Genomic DNA, 22,779 nt, shown 5'->3' on the forward strand with positions numbered 1-22,779 from the left:
GATTATGTCCTCCTCTCCCTAGCTGTGATGATGTCCTCCTCTCCCTAGCTGTGATTATGTCCTCCTCTCCCTAGCTGTGCCGTCTTCCCAGAAATCATGTTGAATGGAAGGATCAAATAATGATGGTTTCTTGGCCGTGTCACTGGGTTCCTAACCCATTGGTTCCCAACCTTTTTATACTCCCAATCTTCCGCCGTAGTCTGAAAACCCACCTTTTCAGACTCCATCATGGCCCATAGCACTTACCCTACCCCTTAGATAGCATTTCTGTAGACTTAGATAGCATTTGATACAGACTTATAGCATGTTATGTAGACAGCACTATAATTGCATTGTATGTAGTCATAGCACGTCATAGTACATATGTATAGCATAGTAGTATAGATGTATAGTTTATATGTATAGCTTCATTATATAGATATTCCACTGTTACTTTCTTAGCTTACGCATGTTTCTTGATAAATGTTTTTATGTGATGTATTCCCATGCTTTTTTGTTCTTGCTTAATGTAAGTCGCTCTGGATTAAGATCGTCTGCTAAATGCCTAAATTGTAAATTGTATACTGAAGTACCACGAGAGAAAATATTTGGCTCTCCAAGTACCACCATCATTTCTGATTTAAAAATACAGGAGCGTAACACCTGCCCTTTGTGTTCCATTCCTAAGCCAATAATGCTGACAAAACTCTGTCTAATAACTAATCAGTACAACTGATGACATTTCTAATGTGATTAATCCGTTCTCAACATTCTCAAAGATCATGGGCATGTCCACCCCACCCATCACTCCCCAGGCCATCTTTGAACAAGCAGTGGTGAGACAGGCTCGCAATATTGTATCTGACCCCTTGCATGTACTGTACCGAGAGTACGAGCTATAATGCCATCCGGTAGGAGGTATAGAACTCCACTATTATGTATATAATAGATTTAAACACTCTTTTGTTCCCCTGTCGACTAAAATGCTCAATCAGGGATTGCCGAATGCACTTTAATGACTATAGTTGCACTTTATCAAGGGAATGTGTGCAATATCTCTGTTTTGTGTATGTTGGGAGTTTCAAGGTGTTTTTTCCTTTTCGTATGTGAACGTGTCTGTTATTTGTATGCAGCTGTGACTCTGTCTGTGACTCTGTATGTGAACGTGTCTGTTATTTGTATGCAGCTGTGACTCTGTCTGTGACTCTGTATGTGAACGTGTCTGTTATCTGTATGCAGCTGTGACTCTGTCTGTGACTCTGTCTGTGAACGTGTCTGTTATCTGTATGCAGCTGTGACTCTGTCTGTGACTCTGTCTGTGAACGTGTCTGTTATCTGTATGCAGCTGTGACTCTGTCTGTGACTCTGTCTGTGAACGTGTCTGTTATCTGTATGCAGCTGTGACTCTGTCTGTGACTCTGTCTGTGAACGTGTCTGTTATCTGTATGCAGCTGTGACTCTGTCTGTGACTCTGTCTGTGAACGTGTCTGTTATCTGTATGCAGCTGTGACTCTGTCTGTGACTCTGTATGTGACTCTGTATGTGAACGTGTCTGTTATCTGTATGCAGCTGTGACTCTGTCTGTGACTCTGTCTGTGAACGTGTCTGTTATTTGTATGCAGCTGTGACTCTGTCTGTGACTCTGTATGTGAACGTGTCTGTTATCTGTATGCAGCTGTGACTCTGTCTGTGACTCTGTCTGTGACTCTGTCTCCAAGACAAATTTCTCCCAAGGGAGACAAATAAAGACAACCTTGAACCTTGAAATCTTCTATTAACGGCTAGGTGTGCTGTCAAGCTCATTTTCAGCACGGCTGGACAGCCTACCTGTAGTAATATAAATATTTCATTCCACTTTTGTCTTTTTCTCCTTTTTTGGGCGACTCCTCTGTGTACCAGCAGAGGGGGGGGTTCAAGTACCACCGGGAAAGCATCCCTGTGGCATTTTAGATTTAACCCATTCTGACCTGAGATCAGATTCATACGAGGTTTCCACTGGACACCCACTGGTCCGATGAACCCATTCTGACCTGAGATCGGATTCTAGAAATGTCAGTCGTTCTTAGATTTTTCAAAAATAGCAGACCTACAAGCTCGTATCGCGCCACTCGGTGGCGCGATATGAGCTTGTAGATCTGCTATTTTTCAATAGCTAAAGCATAACATGATGCCGACACCAAAATGGGTGCCCGGTCAGAATGGGTTAAACCCTAACCTCACACAAAGCCACGGTAATTATTAACCCGCAGCACAGATTAGTGTTAACCCACCACACATGTCGGGAGCCACAGGTGATTTTTTTAACCCACAGTTACCCACAGGCCAAATACATTAGTTTTTTGTTTTTGTTTTCAGAAAACTGTTTGGATCATCGTCAGGTCTTAATATAATGAGTTAACTAATATTCTAAACCGACGTGGCGGACCTTCCACTGAGGTAATACAAGAGATGAGAGACACCGCCAGGGGTGGAAAAGAACATCAAATAATCGATGGAAAAAACAGAAAATTAATCAAATAAAAAGGAACGCAGTCGATGTGCCAAATTCATCAAGGCTGATCTAATGACTTGTGGACCTGGAGCCACCACGGACTGATCACTGCAGCCTTCACTAACTGATGATGAGAGACAGCAATCAATTAGCAAGAGGTACAAACAGCATGTCGATGAACACTGAACTAAATGGCCATTAACCCGTTCTGAACGGGCACCCATTTTGGTGTCAGCATCATGTTATGCTTTAGCTATTGAAAAATAGCAGATCTACAAGCTCATATCGCGCCACCGAGTGGCGCGATACGAGCTTGTAGGTCTGCTATTTTTTTGAAAAATCGAAGAACGACTGACATTTTTTAGAATCTGATCTCAGGTCAGAATGGGTTAATCAGACCAGTGTGTGTCCAGTCAGTGGAAACCTCGTATGAATCTGATCTCAGGTCAGAATGGGTTAACCCGTTTACACCCGAGGACGATTCCACAAATGCCTTCGTAATCTTGACAGTTTTCTGAAAAACCCCATGATTCATTCTATGCCAGCCGAAGAATATATATTACAAATTTGCGCCGGATTTCACGATTTTTCAATAGCTAAAGTATTAAAACACCAAAAGGGGTGTTCTCCCGTACAGAACGGGTAAAAGAAAATACATCCGACTCCACAATCGCTTCCATTTATATTTACCATTGGCACATTATGTAGTTTCTTGTGTGTGCAGAAGGGACTGGGCAGAACATGTGATTTGACTGAGAGACTGCCATCGCGCACATTCCAGCTTTTCACCAGAGGAGAAAAACTTTTTTTTTTTTTTTTTTTTTTTAAATGAGTTAATAGCACAGGCAGACTCTTCACATACTAGAGCATGTCTGAAATAAGTGTCAGAGCTGAAATCGACATGTAAATATGAAAAGAATGCTTAAACATGTAGCTATTGTAATGTTAGAGACCACAGAAGTGAACCTTTCAAGCCTGTTTTCTCAACTCGCTGTTTTCTGCAAGACATTTCTCTATAAGCCATATCTCCAAAACTGGTGGGTCAAACTGAACAACCAATATGTCAATTTGAAGCTATGATTCCCTGCTTTGATATGAAATGAAAAAACAAAAATTCAAAAAGTCCAATGGCAGTCTCCTAGTCAAATTTGGTCACACATGTCTCAGCATTTTATATGTTTATGTGAGTCAGTCTCGGCAAACACCCTCCCCTCAGTTAATTGCATTGACGAATCATTTAATTTAAAAGGGGGCATTTCACCAGAAAGCACCGTTGATTTATCACGCTCCGCAATCAGCTAATCCCTTCATCTATGAAGTGTTGTTGTGTGCAAACTGTGCATGTGTCGGGTGTGTAATAATAATTGATTCTCCGATTGATTGTCCCTGCAGTCTGGAATTCACTAGACATGCGCTACACACACACACACGCACGCACAAACGCACACACGCACACACACAAAAAGGTGCAAACATTTCAAACGTCAGGCAAGCGATTGAGGAATGTAGGGGAAAAAAATCACACCCGTGTGAAGTGAGTGGTGCAACTCCGTGTGGGGATTCCGGACCCACAGGAACGCACCCAGGGTGCCAGCCCCGGGTTCTGGGCCCGGTTCCGGTCCCCGGGGGTACCCGGAACATCCAGACCCCAGGGTGCCAGCCCGGTTCTGGGCCCGGTTCCAGTCCCCGGGGGTTCCCGGAACATCCAGACACCAGGGTGCCAGCCCGGTTCTGGGCCCGGTTCCGGTCCCCGGGGGTTCCCGGAACATCCAGACACCAGGGTGCCAGCCCGGTTCTGGGCCCGGTTCCGGTCCCCGGGGGTACCCGGAACATCCAGACCCCAGGGGGCCGGGCCGGGCCGGTTCCGGCGAACCAACCCGTGTCCGAAACGGTTGACAAATGACAGTTACCGTGTGGGGGTCCCTCTACTGTACTGTACGGAGAAAAAAAGGGGGTCCCCGGAAACGCCCGAGGGGGCAGAAAGAAAATGATTTGGGGCAGAATTTGCAACGGAGGGTGCCAGCCTGCCAGGCCCCCCCCTCAGGTATGTCTGGTATCCCCGTGGCGCATGGCCTGCGCTGAACTTCAGGTGACAAAACATTTAGCCATGGTTCATGACTCTCGTATTCATACGAGAGTCATGAAGAAACTTCACCCTGTTTTTGGCGAACGCTACATTTACAAAGAATTAACATATATAAACATTCGCATTTCAAAGTACTCACAATTTGTCCCACGGGTGTTAGTTAGTTACAGCACCAGCGATTAGAATTTCTGCATCCCGCGTTGTTTAATAAAAAGCATTTTTATCCGAGCTGTTATTTTGCCATTGGCTTTCAACTACGCGCCCCTATCGGTCGGGAGGAGGGTGGCACTCGGTGTGTTCGATATAGGTAGGCTGACCGCCCTGCCAATACAGACTAATAGGCGAGTGCGCTCCCGGTGTGCAACTGTGGATTTCCCAAACGAACCCCGTTTGAAAAAAGTAGCCGGGGAGCTCGGACAAAAATGCTTTTTATTAAACAACGCGGGACGCAGCAATTCTAATCGCTGGCGCTGCTACTAACTAACACCCGTGGGACACTTTGTGAGTACTTTTATATATACGGAAATCTTGAAAATGCAGCGAGCGCCAAAAACAGGGCTAAGTTTCTGCATGACTGTCATGATAATCATCATGGCAGTCATGTTTCAGGGCTACAAAACATCAAAGAAAACTGAAAGCTTGCATCACTTACTCTCCCCATTTGATGACTTTATTTGGCAGCGCCTGAGGCGAGAGATGTTTGGAAGCACACTGCTCCTGTTCAGGATGCCTACGCGTGTCTGAAAAGGAGCAGTGTGCTGGAGCTACAGCTTCAGTGTGCAAACATTCATTTTTCTTTTGAGGGCAGTGGTTGTCAAACCTTTTGGTCTCAGGTACACCCCTGTAAGTAACTTTTTCATCCAAGGCTGCCCTGAATGACATCGTTACGCTTGGAGGCAGGTGCTCCTGTGCCCGAGTGGCCCAATAGACGCTATGCTTCTGCCGCATACCATTTAGATCTGATTCTACAAATGCCTTCTAAATCCAGATTTTTTTTTGGAAAAGCGCAAGGTTTCTATGTCAGTCATTCTCAAACTATTTCATGTCAAGGACCCCCAAAAATATATCAAATTGGCCACCGACCCCCATCTGTATGTTGTTCCAGGGACACCCCCAGAAGCAAAGATTTGAGTAAAAAACGTTCACTGTGAGAGAATATATATTCAAAGATTTGCGCCACATTTTCACAATTAAAAAGAAATAGCAGATCTACAAGCTCAGAGCGCGGCACTCGGTTGCCGCGATATGAGCTTGTAGATCTGCGATTTTTCAACAGCTAAAGTATAACATAATGCTTAAAACACCAAAAAGGAGTAGTTCCCGTCCTGAATGGGTCAAAGGCAGACGCTGAACCAGGCTCGGCTCCAGGATGAAACGCCCAAGGGGGCAGAAAGAATTTTGATTTGGGGCAGGAGGCACGGACGGTGCCAGGCCCCCCCCCCCCTCAGGTATCCCCGTGGCGCATCATGGCCTGCGCTGAACTTCAGGTGACAAAACATCAAAGAAAACTGAAAGCTTGCATCACTTACTCTCCCCATTTGATGACTTTATCCCATTCTGACCTGAGATCAGATTCATACAAGGTTTCCACTGGACACACGCTGGTCTGACGAACCCATTCTGACCTGAGATCAGATTCTAGAAATGTCAGTCGCTCTTCGATTTAAAAAAAATAGCAGACCTACAAGCTCGTATCGCGCCACTCGGTGGCGCGATATGAGCTTGTAGATCTGCTATTTTTTAATAGCTAAAGCATAACATGACACCAAAATGGGTGCCCGGTCAGAATGGGTTATTTGGCAGCGTCTGAGGCGAGAGATGTTTGGAAGCACTCTGCTCCTGTTCAGGATGCCTACGCGTGTCTGAAAAGGAGCAGTGTGCCTGAGCTACACAGCTTCAGTGTGCAAACATTCATTTTTCTTTTGAGGGCAGTGGTTGTCAAACTTTTTGGTCTCAAGTACTCCTCTGTGAAATAACTTTTTCATCCAAGGCTGCCCTGAATGACATCGTTACATTATAGCAAATACAGAATGAGGGAAAACTTGAGAGAATTTCCATGACAAATTTGAAAACAACTTTATATTTGACATTAAACCACTTCAACCCCAGTAGCCATCCATATTCCGCCAAAAATAGGACAAAAGAAGTTTAGGGATAAAGGGGGTATAAGGCACGTACGAAAATAGGGCCCTTGGTGTACGAAACGTGAACGCACGCAAGTATAGTCAGTATTTAAACTGAAGTGATATTGATGAATTCCAAAATATTCACCCCTCGACCGTAGGCACCCACTTTGAGAAACCCTGCACTATACACACACGCAGACAGAGTACATCATGCTTTACACTATACACACACGCAGACAGAGTACATCATGCTTTACACTATACACACACGCAGACAGAGTACAGTACATCACACACACGCAGACAGAGTACAGTACATCACACACACGCAGACAGAGTACAGTACATCACACACACGCAGACAGAGTACAGTACATCACACACACGCAGACAGAGTACAGTACATCACACACACGCAGACAGAGTACAGTACATCACACACACGCAGACAGAGTACAGTACATCACACACACGCAGACAGAGTACAGTACACACACGCAGACAGAGTACAGTACATAAACGCAGACAGAGTACATCACACACACGCAGACAGAGTACAGTACACGCAGACAGAGTACAGTACATCACACACACGCAGACAGAGTACAGTACACACACGCAGACAGAGTACAGTACATCACACACACGCAGACAGAGTACATCACACACACGCAGACAGAGTACAGTACACGCAGACAGAGTACAGTACATCACACACACGCAGACAGAGTACAGTACATCATGCATTACATATAAGCTGTAGACATACGTAGAGCACTTTGACGCGCTCCATGGTCTCCTCGTCCACCGCTCTCTCTGGCTCCGCCCAGTCCACCTGGATGGTGTGACCCCACAACTTGAAGGCCCCTGGACGAGCACACACACACACACACACACACACACACACACACACACAGTTAATACATCAAACCTCTTATCTCCATATTCTAATGTTTTTTTGTTTTGTTTTTCGTAAATGAACGCCCTACTTGATCCTCCTACTACTACAGCGTCACACAAAAACATCAAAGGTATACGCAGGTATACCACAAGCTCGTAACACGGCGCGAAACAACGAGTTTGTGAATCTGCTATACGTTTGTGTGAGGTTTTTCCACCCGACGGAGACGACATATTATTTATATCGATCTCAGCAGAGAAAAGCAAATACACATCGAACACGCCAGCCAAGAAACACACACAACAAGCGCACGCACACCATTAGAAGTATAGGCACACAAACACACCCTGAGAAGCGTAAATGGATAAACACTTATGAACAAAACAACACAGACAGAGGAATTATATATTGAGGTGTCTCGATGCTTGAGCGCCGCCCAACAAGTAAGAGCGCCCCCCCCCCCAGCAGCACGCCGTGGTGCTAGAGGTGAAGTACGTACCTCGTTACTTACCTGATGCGGCTCACCCCGTCTTCACCTGCCAGAAGGAGCGAACAATATCTAGCAGCTCTCTCTGTCTCAGTCGAGTCCATGGCATGTTGGGCAGTAAGTCGAGCACCACTGCATTTCACATCACATTCTATGCGATATTAGTGAAATGTAGCAATACTTACGCTACGGGGCATAATACCAGGCATGTTTGAGTGGGCATGCAACCTAAAGGAAACAATTGATTAACCATGGAAACAGAGGGGCACCTACCAGAGTACAGACTGATGGAAAAGGAGTATCCGATACTGCCCTAGTACCCAGCGGACGACGAGTGCAAATACTCAGGTTGAGTAGAAATACTTCTATAGCTATACTTGCCCTACTCTTCTGAAATACGTGTTTATTCACCTACCTTTGTTGATATACCTACCGTCACCTAGAGGGGGGGGGGGGAATCCTATTTAACGCATTCTGACCTGAGATCAGATTCATACGAGGTTTCCACTGGACACACGCTGGTCTGATGAACCCATTCTGACCTGAGATCAGTCGTTCTTCGATTTTTTTTCAAAAATAGCAGACCTACAAGCTCGTATCGCGCCACTCGGTGGCGCGATATGAGCTTGTAGATCTGCTATTTTTCAATAGCTAAAGCACGACATGATGCCGACACCAAAATGGGTGCCCGTTCAGAATGGGTTAAACCACTCACCTGTTGGAAATCCCTACAGCCAACCACCTACCTGAGTATCCGAGTATAAATACCTACCTACCGTTGAAGTTGACGGCGTCGACGACGACTCCACCTAGAAAGAAAGAAAGAAAAAAAAAAAAAGAACATTGCGTTGTTTCACCTACCTTGTTTTTGAACACCTGCAACAAAGCAAAGTACATTTTTATTTCGTAAACTGAGAATTGTGAATAAACATAATACTTGTGCAACCTGTGTCCTCCTGGGTCTGTGTGCCAGACCAGTCACCACAATATATATATTTGCATGAATGATTTAGGGTTAGGGATAATGGCTATAATGGGTGAATAATCTAGCTAATAACACATAAATAATTGAGCTAATGCATGAATCATTCAAGCAACACATGAAACATTTAGCCGATGCATTAGTTGATACTGCTTACAGTATAGCTGTGAATCCTCAGTGAGCAACTGTACAACCTCCACACACACACACACACACACACACACACACACACACACACACACACACACACACACACACACACACACACACACACACACACACACACACACACACACACACACACACACACACACACACACACACACACACACACACACACACACACACACACACACACACACACAAGCTTGCTTTATTTATATACCGACAGTTCTGGAGCCGTGTGGTTCGCAGGTCAAAAGCTTACAGTAACCTCCCGTTTCTGCAGAGGAGAGGCAGCTCGATGTACAAGTAGTACACTCCCTGAACATGACACCATTATGTCACAGGCACTTAAGCCATTCTGACCTGAGATCAGATTCATACGAGGTTTCCACTGGACACACACTGGTTCTGATGAACCCATTCTGACCTGAGATCAGATTCTAAAAATGTCAGTCGTTTTTTTTTTTCGATTTTTCAAAAATAGCAGACCTACAAGCTCGTATCGCGCCACTCGGTGGCGCGATATGAGCTTGTAGATCTGCTATTTTTAAATAGCTAAAGCACGACATGATGCCGACACCAAAATGGGTTCCCGTTCAGAATGGGTTAAGCCCAATCCAAGTAACGCTCGACGCTGAGCGCTAAGCACAGACAGGGGCACTGGCAGGGTTGCCACACATTATTTTTAACAATGCATTTTCAGAACTTTTCCGTAACTTTTTCAAAGTAGTTCACTCCATTTGCCCGGCCTAAAGCAATCGCAGTGCGGTTCAATAATGAGGCTCTCTCTCTCTCGCGTACAAAGACAAACTCGAGCGAAGGAGTCACGTTACCCCCGTGTTGATTTTGACAGCATATAAATCTTTTTTAAATCAGCGCAGTGGTTTGTGAGATATAGCAACACGAACACGGGACACAAATTGCCAAAAACATATTTGAAAGTTTGAAAGTTTAACGGGCGAAAGGGGAATCACTGGACTGGATTTTTTTGCCATGTTTTTATTTTCTAGATCGTCAGTGTGCCATATCAAAATGTATTAATTTTAATGACACCACGTGAAAAATTCCAACATATTTTGCTTGTCCACAAATATAAAGTTTTTCCTTCTTTTTTTTAAATATTTTCTTTCACGTTGTTATAATGATCATTAGACTCAGGGCAGAGTTCAGTTTTAATGAATGGAGAATGCAGGATGTAATTTACACACAAATGTGAAGGACTTCATTTATTTGACATTATGCATTATTTAAAGGGATTGTGAAATAAAATAAAAGGTTTTGGAATTGTTCTTGTTTTTTTAGGATTTCTAATCTCAATTGCACCCAAAAAAACATGAACTTTTAACATTCAGTAGATTTTCTGTGATCTGGGGTTTTCTGGCTCAAACAGGTGCTCTGATTTGCCGGCAGTAAGTGACTGACATCACTTACTGCAAATCCCATATATGTCAATGGGATTTGCCAGCAGATGTCACTGTTTTCACTGTGTTGCCTGTTTTCATTGTAGCTCAAAAGGCCCAAAAAAACCCAAAGAAAACTTCAGACCACAGAAAATCCACTGAATGTTCAAAGTTCAGGTTTTTTGGGTGTAATTGAGGTCATAAAACCTAAAATAAAAAATAAAAATAAAAATAAATGAAAATGAATGTCATAAAACCTTTAAATAGTTTATTTAAAACCAGAACTACTCTCTCACACACATGCCAGTGTGCCAGTGATCACCCTCCTTTGTGCCAATGTTGGCACTGTGGTGCCTAAGGTTGCCTAGCCCTGGAAACATACTGCAGAACCCACAGCCCACAACACAAGAGTATTGTTGGTGCAAGGCTCAATGATGCAATATGGAAAAAAACGAAGCGCCATCAGCACACAATAAATGTCCCTAGTTTCACATGGTTTATTACCTCTGACGAACAGACAACGAATAAGGAACTGTATAGAAAAGTAATTCATAACAGGTACGTACAACCACGGCGGGAGAAATCAATACCTCTTGTGTATTTAACGAAAGTGCCATTTATCACATGCTAAATCACATGCTATCAATCACAGATAGAAAAGTAATTCATAACAGGTACAACCCACGGCGGGAGAAATCAATACCTCTTGTGTATTTGACCAAAGCGCCATTTATCACATGCTAAATCACTCATTCTCTATAACCAGCTTGGATGATACTCCTCTGCAAAGAGTTGAACACACCAAATATTTGGGCATGTGGCTGGATACTGAACTTTCGTTTTAAATGTCACATTGATCATATTGTAAGAAAAGTTAACTTTAGTATTGGTGTTCTTTATCGCTCTAGAAACTGTTTTACATTCTCATTCAAGGAAAAGACTAGTCATACAGCTTATTTTACCGATACTCGATTATGCAGATGTTGTGTATCTAACCGCATCTAAAACAAACCTGAATACTCTCAACATTGTACATAACAAACTGTGCAGATTCATCTTAGGTTGCCCTTTTACAACTCACCATTGCAGAGCTACCAACCTGCACACATTTTGTGTACCAACCACGCAATTCTAGGTGTCTATACGCCTAGAATTGCGTGGTTGGTACACAAAATGTGTGCAGGTTGGTAGCTCTGCCATTGTATCATGTATGAAAATCTTCAGTTGCCCTCTCTTACTGTAAGAAGACAGTGTCACTGGATTCAGTTTATTTTCAAATGTATACACCTCAATTATCCTCAATACCTCAAACAGTTTCTAGAACCACCCACTACCAATTACCAACTGAGGCATTCCATTCAACCTTATTTTTCTGTTCCCATAGTCTACAATACATTAGGTAAGAATGCATTTATGTTTAAAGCTCCGTCTGACTGGAACAACTTACCAACCAATATTCGAACCATTTCATCTTTCAACATGTTCAAAAGTGCGCCGTCTTCTGACCTTACGACCTCCTGCACATGCCCATGATGCCATGATGACTATTGCTCAACTTATTTATTCAATGTATTTATACACTATTATATTACATACCTGACTTAGCGTATTTATAGTTACTCACAATGAATATATAAACAGTGTATATGTGTTTCACGTGGATACGTATGCTCTGGATATGTACATAATGTGTTTAATCAACTGTACTCTAATGCTGACCAACGGAAGTGACAGTCATATCTGACAGAACAAATGATCCATCTCTTTGCTATTACACTTGCTTATTGTAATACCCTGTTTGTTTTGTTTTGTGTTTTAGTTGTTTTTTTTGTTTTTTGTTTTTTGTTTCTCTTTTCTCCCTTTTGTGTATTGTATTGTATTGATGGTAGTTAGGACCCTCTCGAAAACGAGATACTGTATCTCACTGGGGTATTCCTAAATAAATAAATTTCAAACAAACAAACAAACATGATTACTTTATCGATAAACAGAAAGAAAAAAAAAGGGGACCTTTTTGGATGCTATTCCAGATGTGAATTAATAAATGTTGGCAACTGTGCCCATTGTGGTTACACAACCAGGGCTAAAACCTTACACATCCATCCACACAGTGGAAAGCCGATTAAGATCAGGGGTGTTATCACATGTAGCACCACTAATGTTGTATATGTATACCTTATCAAATGCCCCTGTGGCCTTGTGTATGGGGGCAAAACCAACCCGGATCAGCGAGCACCGATCTAATATCAGATGCAGGGATGAAAGAAATCCTGTGTCCATGCACTTTAACCCATTCTGACCGGGCACCCATTTTGGTGTTAGCATCATGTTATGCTTTATCTATTGAAAAATAGCAGATCTACAAGCTCATATCGCGCCACCGAGTGGCGCGATATGAGCTTGTAGGTCTGCTATTTTTGAAAAATCGTATGAATCTGATCTCAGGTCAGAATGGGTTAAACATGCTGGCCACAGCATCAGTGATCTGAGATATGTTGGTATTGGAAAAGGTAGAGAAGCCCCCTGGAGGATCCCAGATACCAACACAATAGCAGGGGGACCCACAGGCCCAAAAGCTCAACAGTTAACTTTTTATTTGTGTTTTTGCCCTCCTATACTGTTACACAGGTTTAATGTTTGTCTTTAGTTCAAAGTTTGTTTAGTAAATGCATTGACAATAAAGGGAAAATGTACGTCATAGTGTGTCGTTTACGTCATATTGTCTCTTTATCGTTAACCCATTCTGACCTGAGATCAGATTCATACGAGGTTTCCGCCGGACACACACTGGTCTGATTAACCCATTCTGACCTGAGATCAGATTATAAAAATGTCAGTCGTTCTTCGATTTTTCAAAAAACAGCAGACCTACAAGCTCGTATCGCGCCACTCGGTGGCGCGATATGAGCTTGTAGATCTGCTATTTTTCAATAGCTAAAGCATAACATGATGCCAACACCAAAATGGGTGCCCGGTGCACCTCTTGACCATTGCACTTTATCGATAAGCCTGCGCCTAATGCGATCAAAAGTCAAATTTGGCTTTGTTTAAAGGGGGGGGGGGGGGGGGGGGCGGAGTGGAGCGTGCATATCATTATAATTCTGAATCAACGCCACAAAAAGCTGAACGCCTCGACGCCGCTAAAATTAAAACTAGCTGTTGCAGGTGTAAAAAGAATACAGATTCCGCAACTTCATAGCATATTTACCCCTAAAACATACAAGTCCAGGGGTTGACAGACACTAAGGTCTCGAAGCACTGCCCGTCAGGCAAGGTAAATTGTCCATTATAAAATTATTGGTACAATTTGAATTACCGTTCAATTTAACCAATCTTTTTTGTCTCCACCAGCCGAAGGCATGAGTATGTTTTGCACTCCGTCCATCTGTTGAAGAAAATGTAAGATTTTCACATCAGCTTCATGGTGGCGCTATAACTGGCCCAGTCATGTTTTTACCTAGAACTGCACCGATCTGTATAAAACTTTGTATGCACACTCCCTAGAGGCCAAGGAAAAACCTTTGCCCTGAATCTTTCACATCTGCTCTTTATAGCGCCACCAAGAGGCTGAGTTATGTATAACTATTTTTTTTTTGTTACTCCAGATTTTATCCAAATCTCACACAAATCGGTACACATGATCTCTATAGTCATGTGATCATGACGGGTTTGTTTGTTTTCTCATATTCCATCCTGACTGGCTAACATTGACTTTTTTTCAGGAATCGCCTGTTTTGTACAAAATAACTGCAAAACATTAACACAGCGTCCGATTGTGGTGAAACTGTGCATGCATAATTATGCCCACTAGGCTGAAGAACAAAATGCCACTTGACATTTTTCCAAAATGGCTATCCTGGTGGAGACCTGGTGCACCACCGAGGGGCCCTTTTGCTAGTTACTGTACATTCTGGGGTTGTGCAATAGAAAATGTCATACCTCATGTTCATTCATGCCAAATGCCTATGAATATGAATATGAATATGCCTATGACTATGCCTATGGGTTCACACTTGTTACGTTTAGTGTAGCTTTACAGCAAAAGGCAGATGCACTGCACACCTCAGCAGGCTGGTGACGGGCGCGTAGGGCAATAGAGCATATAATGAAAATGGTATCTTTGAAAGACAAAGAAGAGGTCCCACACACTGCCTCTCTATTAGGTCGACGTTTCGGTCGCTTAGACCTGTCATCTGGTCTTTGAAGGTCTAAGTGACCGAATCGTCGACCTAATAGAGAGGCAAATAAAAGTGTCTGACAGTGTCTTTAACCCATTCTGACCTGAGATCAGATTCATATGAGGTTTCCACTGGACACACAATGGTCTGATTAACCCATTCTGACCTGAGATCAGATTCTAAAAATGTCAGTCGTTCTTCGATTATTCAAAAATAGCAGACCTACAAGCTCGTATCGCGCCACTCGGTGGCGCGATATGAGCTTGTAGATCTGCTATTTTTCAATAGCTAAAGCATAACATGATGCCAACACCAAAATGGGTGCCCGTTCAGAATGGGTTAAAATATACCCTTTTCATGTTTAGTGTAGCAACAGTAAAAACAGCACATTATAGGTAAACGGTGCTCTTATTTTACATTCCACAGACCAGAAGACGGAGCGCTCTGGCCACGTTCAGGTGTTGAGACAGATATCTTGTCTTCTTGTGTTGCGTTTATATAGATGGTTGCGTCCCGTCTCAAACTCGCCCCGTCAGGGCAACCTGAAAGCAAACACCTGCCCAAAAGTTTTATCTACCTGCCACGGGCTGGTGGGCACAGCCCTTATAGTGTCACCACCTGTAAGTAGTTTACAAACAAGCCGTCAGAGATTTGAATTCTATAGCATTACTCCCTATCACAAATTCACAAAGGACACAATTACTTTTGTTAAAATCTAATAACTGAGACAAAGCATTAGCCACATGAACCCTATAGTGTCATTGATTCAGGGGGTAACATAGCAGATGCACAAGCTCGTAGCATCGGCTACTTCTGGCCAAGAGATAATGTTATTGACAACGGTGACAACTCATAATGCATATAATATATGCATGCATGCATATAATATATGCATTATAATGTACTCCTACTGGCTGGGGAGCGGCACCGGTCTGTCAGCAGGGAGTGTTGGGCGGGAGGAATAGGACGGAGGCTCTACGTCAGGGGTACAAGACTGGTTCAAATACAGACGCGCGCGCACACGCACGCACACACGCACACACACACACACACACGCACACACACACGCACACGCACACACCCCTTCCTCCTCTAATCTCTACATATAATATTGCTACTCTTCAAGTTCTCTCCCTTTCACTCCCTCCGGCATTATCTTTCGTGCTTTCATTTACACTCTCTCTTCTTTCATTACACAACCCCCACCCTCTCAATTGCTTCCCACAGTGTTTTTGTTTTTAATAGTCCCAGAGCCACATTACATTACTCTGTCTGCTGGACATTAAGTTGTAGTGTGCTGCTCCCTAGTGGACGTCGAGAGAAACTGCAGGTTGAGATAGATTGACAAGGACAGGTGGAGTTGACAAGCAGTGGAGTGGTTCAGCTGGAAACCAAGGGGGGGGTCCTCTCTGCTAAATTAGTAGTTTAACCACTTCAACCATATGGGTATTTGAAAATAGCCAATCTGCAAGCTCGCAACAAGTTGCGATGCCACGCGTTGTGAGCTTGCCACTATTTATTTGGGACAAAAAGGCCTCTGCCCGGACAGAACTCTCCATATGTGGCCATAAAAGGGACACAGACAGATGCATTTCCGCTAGTCCAGAACCAGCACAAAAGCCTCTGCCCGGACTCTGGACCAGATATCTCCATATATGGATCTGGCCTGTTCTGACATCACAACACGGGCATATTCATTTGGGGGTCCTCGACATGAAAAAGGTTTGAGTTTGGTTGCACACCGGCCGCGTTTTTCCGGAAAACCGATTTTCCGCCCTGTGTGTGTGTGGAGACCTTTAGTGTTGTCACAATTACGATATCATCGTCTGATCGTAATTATTTGAGATGATCGCAATTGTTTTGTCATAATCGTCATAATCGTGTCCATGTTGAGAAATGTTCATACAAAAAAAGCAGAAAGTAATTTTTTACCTTTTTAAAGTGTATAAATTAAAAATAAAAATGCCAGTAATGTATTGGTCTATTTCAGTGATTTGTCATATCTGCCGTGTGCACTTCTTTTTATTATCAAGAAGCCCAAAAACTATCTATTCATAATGTTCCAATGTCCAACGAAAGTAAAGTAAATCGTTAATTGCAATTACTGTAGTGTGCGACAACTGATCATCAACCAAAATGTGTAATCGTGACAGCACAGACAAATAAATAAATATATGGTAGAGAGCTTGCGTAAATACCAGGGATGAGTTTCCTCCTGGCCATGGCGGCAGCTTTGTGAGAGTTGTACTCGATGAAGGCGAAGCCTCGGTGCTTGGACATGTCCGACGCACTGGGATAGACGATGACATCCACCACTCCTTCTGTCACCTGGAACACAAACACACACACGACTTTAGCTGAAATTAGCACCGAAATGAGCTGATGTCACGCATTGTGAGCTTGTAGATCGGCTAAGTAAACTCATCAAAGCCCGCCAACATGCATTTTTGGTACCTAAAACACCTAAAACTAAATTAAATCCGATTACTGGGAATCAGATTGCGGCTGAACCTAAGGATGTCAACTGGACTGAGTGGTGATTGAAACGACGACTCTCAAGACCATGAGCACTAGGGTAGAACAACATTTCTTGGTCAGAAGAAAAGCTCCCATTTAATTTAGCCAGTGCACTTTGTTCTTTGTTGCTCTGACTATGCAATGTGTTCTTGGTACGGTGGTCTGTCCAAAGGGATTAACCCATTCTGACCTGAGATCAGATTAAAAAAATGTCTATTACATCCTGACAGTTTCATTATTAACCCATTCTTTTTTTTTTTTAAGATATTTTTTTGCGGCTTACGCCTTTATTGATTTTTTAAGGGATAGAAAGTAGGCTGACAGGAAACGGGAGAGAGATGGGGGGATGACATGCGGTAAAGGCCGTGTCGGGTCCGGGAGTCGAACCCGCGGCACACCGCGACTGGATCACCAGTCCGGTGCCCAGACCGTTACGCTACGGCCTGGGCCTATTAACCCATTCTGACCTGAGATCAGATTTAAAAAATGTCAGTCGTTCTTCGATTTTTCAAAAATAGCAGACCTACAAGCTCGTATCGCGCCACTCAGTGGCGCGATATGAGCTTGTAGATCTGCTATTTTTAAATAGCTAAAGCATAACATGATGCTGACACCAAAATGGGTGCCCGGTCAGAATGGGTTAAAGGAGAAACTGCAGATTTACCCAAAACAAACGAATAAGTCTTACTCTATTGGGCTATTGACCATTTGCAGACATCTTGCCACCTGCCAGTTTGGAAGCACTCGTTTTCAGTAAAGCAATGTCCCGCTGCCTCCTGCATATGTGCAAATTCAAAACAGGTGGTAGCCTACGCAGGGCAGTTGAGTGATCTAACGAGCACTTCCAAACTGCAAGGACAGAAAGTAATTCATAAGTCATAACATGACATGTCCACAGTGGATTTTTATGAAACAAACACTTTGAAGATAGAAAGAATAATTCAAGCTTTTCGTACAGCTGCAATGTTGGCGAGTGTGACGTTGTGTAATACAATCAGACAGGACTTTTCTATTTGGATGAAAGGGGCCGTCTATGGGAAGTTGCTTTTAGATTGGCTATTTTCAGAGCACAACACCTGAGCAAATATAAAACCAAACATAAAATGACTTGTCTTTTAGTTCTACTGGAACTCTTCTCCACTAGTCGCACCCTAACATTTTAGGCTATTTTTTATTCGTTGACGAAATTGTCAATTATACTTTGTCTTAGTTTTAGTCATCGTTGATTAGCTTTTGTTTAGTTTTTAATTAGTTTTAGTCAGTGAAAAAAGGTAGTCAACACTCGACAGACATTTTTCAACATAGTATTCAGTCGACGAAATCAACACTGCATAGAAGTGGTGCCCATAATACCAGAGCCAGCATTGCACATGTGTTTCTTGTGTGGTCATAGTGACTACATCTGTCATTAAAGAAATATCATTTTTCGTTTTAAAAGGTAACTGTTGTATAATTGCAATATTACACATAAATAATGGGCCTTGATTAGGGTCCTGCCCTATTATGGGCCTCGGGGCTCGGCAAGGCTTACTATACTAACTACTTGCACAACTACTAGAACTGCAACTAGCGTGTCGTAGGGCATTAACCAAACGTGATTTTTGATAGTCGACTCGACTACCATCAAAATCGATTTATAGTCGATTAGTCGGCGGTAAAATATGATATTTATTCCATCCAATCAAGCATTAAAACATCGTGTTATGAAACAGCCAGCAAGCGAAGCAAAACAGAGCCGGTGAATGCACTATCAATGCAGGCCGAGTGGAATAGTACTAAGAGAGTGGCGACACACTTCCTATGGGCTATAGTTCCAAACATTGGAACTATCCCATTGAGATAGAATGAGCACTTCCGCATTCCATTGTTACAGTGGGAGTCAACACGAGTGTCGCCACTCTTACTAGATTACGCTGAATGCCGCTCTGATTGGCCGAAATTAGCTCAGCTGTTTCAAGTCAAAGTTGCAAGTCCACAATGACTCACGGATGGACGCGTTGTGAGCTTGTAGATCTGCTATTTTTTATGCACAAGACCGTTCTACGGAGCAGCATAGCATGTTACGTTGTTCACAATGTTTGGAGAGTGGAGACTGGAGCAATGAACCATGCGATGTTTTTCATACAACCCTAAATGTTCAACAACAAGTTACAATCACAGTTCGTTTGGTTTTTAGAAGGAGCTACAAGCAAGGAGGAGGTTTGCTAGCTAGCAGGCTGCCAGGCTATGAATCAGATGATCAACTACTTAACTCCATTGCGAGTCTTTTGCGGCTACGTATTAGAACTATGATTGTGCGGCATCGCTGTTTGTTTTTAATAATGCCACACGCGGCACGCAGACTTTTGTTGGATAAGCATGAAGAAACATGAAATCACGGCAAGAGCTACTGTAGTTTGACTGTCACCAAACTGGATACTATTGGGCAGAGCGAGGAGGAACTCCTGCTATACTTTACTGTACCGGACGACGACACGTCTCCAATCTAACTTGTTGAACAAACTACAGTAATAAACTCACCAATAGTAAAAGTATTTACACACTGTAGTTGTCCCCATTGATCTTATGAGCCTATGAGGCATATCGCATTATGCTTTTCCCAAAGAAAAACTGTCTTGACTGCTGCTAGTGCCACCGCCGATACGCCGCCCACCACACCTACACGAGTGGGGTGACGGCGAAACCCACGTACAGTAGGCTTGTATGATATGAAAACAATCAGCCAGGAATGGATTAGTACTGAAGTTGGCGAACTACCAACAAAACAACCGAGCTCACAGCTGCATGCCTGCATGTCTGCTGTAGAAAAGCAAAAAAAAAAAAAAAAATCATAAAAAATATTAAAAATAATATTAGCGACTAATCGGATGTCAATTAACAGTGTCGACTAGTGTTTTGCTAGTCGACTAGTCGACTATTCGATTATTATGTTAATGCCCTAGCGTGTCGTCACCAGGCCACGTCTCTGAGTAAATAATTTGCCGTCATATGAAAAGGGTGGAAAAGCACTGCTCTGTACCTTGGACATCTCCCCCAGGATCTGCAATTTCGTTGTGTCCCTGGGGATGGAGCTGAGGAACAGGCGACAGTTGTCCAAACTCGTGCACACTCCAATCGTCTTCCCCGGGCGGATCGCGTAGTTGTCCAACAGCTGGATGGCCCTGTGAGCCGCCTCCCTGTGAAAGACGCACGCACGCACACACACACTCATGTCAGGCGCGGAGTCGTGTCCGTGTGTGTCCCCCCCCCCCCCCCCCCCAATCATATAACAATAGCAAAAGAAAAACTGACGATCTACAAACTCACAATTCAACACTTTGTGAGCCTGTGGAACTCGGGGCTTATAGCAAAACAAATCCCAAGACTGAAAAGGATTTTTTGCATATCTGCACTGATCTCATTAAATGACCCCTATGAAATCCTCAGGACTGAAATCCGTCCCCAGGACTGGGAACTTTAAGCCCTGAGAACTGCAATTTTGGCTATTTATGTAGGAAAAGAGTGGAATTATCATCACAACATCATATCATTGTCACAATATCGATATCATGGTATTTGGTCAAAACATATACTATGGTGATAGGTGATATTTGATTTTGTCGATATCTCACAGCCCTATAGAGTACATATCTCTCCCTCTCTCTCTCCCTCTCTCCCTCTCTCTCTCTCCCTCTCCCTCTCTCTCTCATACACTGTGATAAAGACAGACTGCTTTCTCACTTTTCCTCTTGAGCCACACATGTTTAATTGTTTTTCATTTTCTGTTTATCATAACCTCATTTCATACTCAACATTCCCTCCGTATTTATTCAGTCATTATCCAACAGTTTGCTGTTTAACTATGCTAAGTTAGGCTAACTAGGCTAAGTTAGCAATCAGTTGATCTTGACTTGTTCTACAGTTTCATATGCATATATTCATTCATTTCATTTCATAATTTGGACAGAGACAATGGGTTGGTCAAACATACTTTTATTCCTTTCAAAGTCCAACAGTTTAAGTATTATCATTACTATATTGTCAAACACCCACCACTACTCACACCATCCTCATTTCCTGGTCAAAGTTACACAAAAGAGTCACCACTGAATCCACTGCTCCTTTTATAGGTGGAGGATTCAAATTGGGTTGCACCATGTTGCAGGGGTGCAGGTGTCTGGCAATACATACTATTTAGTATGATTGCAACGAGACGGGTTGTTTAAAACCTGGTTTGTTAATTACTTTAGTATTGACAAGTATACAGTAAAGGTTGGGAAATGTTTTCTGTGTTACATGTTCACTAGTTGTGTAAGTGAATGCTTTGGGGAAACCTGTCTCTAGACAGATGGTATGGGCCAATAGTCAGAGGCCTGAGTTTGAATTGATGTAGTCAGTCCATGGTGAGACATGAGAAGAAAAGGGCCACAATGCGGGAAGCTCTGCCCTAGGACAGTGTTAGGACTGGTAATGTCCACACTGGGTGCTTGAATTTAAGCATGTCATTTAAGTTTGTTATTTTCATTTTTTTTTTGAAGTTATATTTTATTTTTGTGAAAAATATTTTCCTGCTAAATTATTTTGAACCTTAATTTTTGGAAACCTTTTGAAGAACGATGGAGATTTTTGGTATGTCATTTTTCTGTGCACCTAGCCCTCATCAAACGGACTCATTTACATACACATTTATGATGAATTCGTGTTCTGTACTTTAGCTACATAGAAATGTCTATTTGTATGTCTCTAAATGTCTGTATGTCTTTAAATGTTTTGATGAATTGAACAATGTGGACCCTGTTGTAAACAAGTGTAATGCTTAATTGGGTCGTCCACTCACAGTTGACAGTCTTTGCATTGAGTTTGTGCTTAAAATGTACTGTAAATTCTACAAACTGTTAATAAATATTTCAATCAATCAATCAAAACACACTCCCTCCCTTACTTGGTGGTGTACGTGACGAAGGCGTAGCCGCGGTTCTCTCCGCTGAACTCCATCATGAGGCGGAGCTCGTAGATGTGGCCGGCCTTGCTGAACAGGGGCACCAGCTCGTCCTCGTACATGTCCCGGGGAAGCTTCCCCGCAAACACCTCGCAGCCTCGCGGAGGAGCACCCCCCTTCCAGCCTGGAAGAAGTCAAACCCAACCGTTAAACCCAATGGTTTTCAACCAGACATTGGTCCTTGAGGCGGGTTCCAGGTGGTCCCCAACTAAATGATGGAGAGTTGCTAACCAAACGGACCATTTTTAACTCTTGAAAGCATAAAAATGGACCCGTATAGAGCACCGAAGTCTGACGTCACTTTCAGTAGAGGGCGTCAGTCCCCAGGTTCATGTATTTGTTTAGTTGCATTGAAATCCCCATTGAGGCGATTTTAGATTGCCTCATATAAGAACTGTGTTTGAAAAATCAACATGTCACCCCAGCCGCTTCACTCATATGGATATGAAGAATCAACTGACTGAGAGAAAACGCTAATGTTACTGCTGC

General features: G+C 43.1%; 1 protein-coding gene across 1 annotated transcript in view; it reads right to left on the bottom strand.

Moving 5' to 3' along the window:
* The window catches only part of rbm46 (RNA binding motif protein 46), a gene marked incomplete at both ends in the record, with an annotated part of 74,636 nt that overhangs the window by 50,771 nt on the left and 1,086 nt on the right, over positions 1-22,779 (bottom strand). Inside the window, 4 exons of the mRNA XM_083788919.1 lie at positions 7,452-7,549; positions 16,994-17,123; positions 20,332-20,488; positions 22,234-22,414. Coding sequence (XP_083645045.1) covers positions 7,452-7,549; positions 16,994-17,123; positions 20,332-20,488; positions 22,234-22,414 — 566 coding nt within the window. The remainder of the gene's footprint in view (positions 1-7,451; positions 7,550-16,993; positions 17,124-20,331; positions 20,489-22,233; positions 22,415-22,779) is intronic.

This window comes from Protomyctophum parallelum, assembly GCF_964188405.1.
Source record: "Protomyctophum parallelum genome assembly, chromosome: 18".
In the NCBI taxonomy this organism is placed as follows: Eukaryota; Metazoa; Chordata; class Actinopteri; order Myctophiformes; family Myctophidae; genus Protomyctophum; species Protomyctophum parallelum.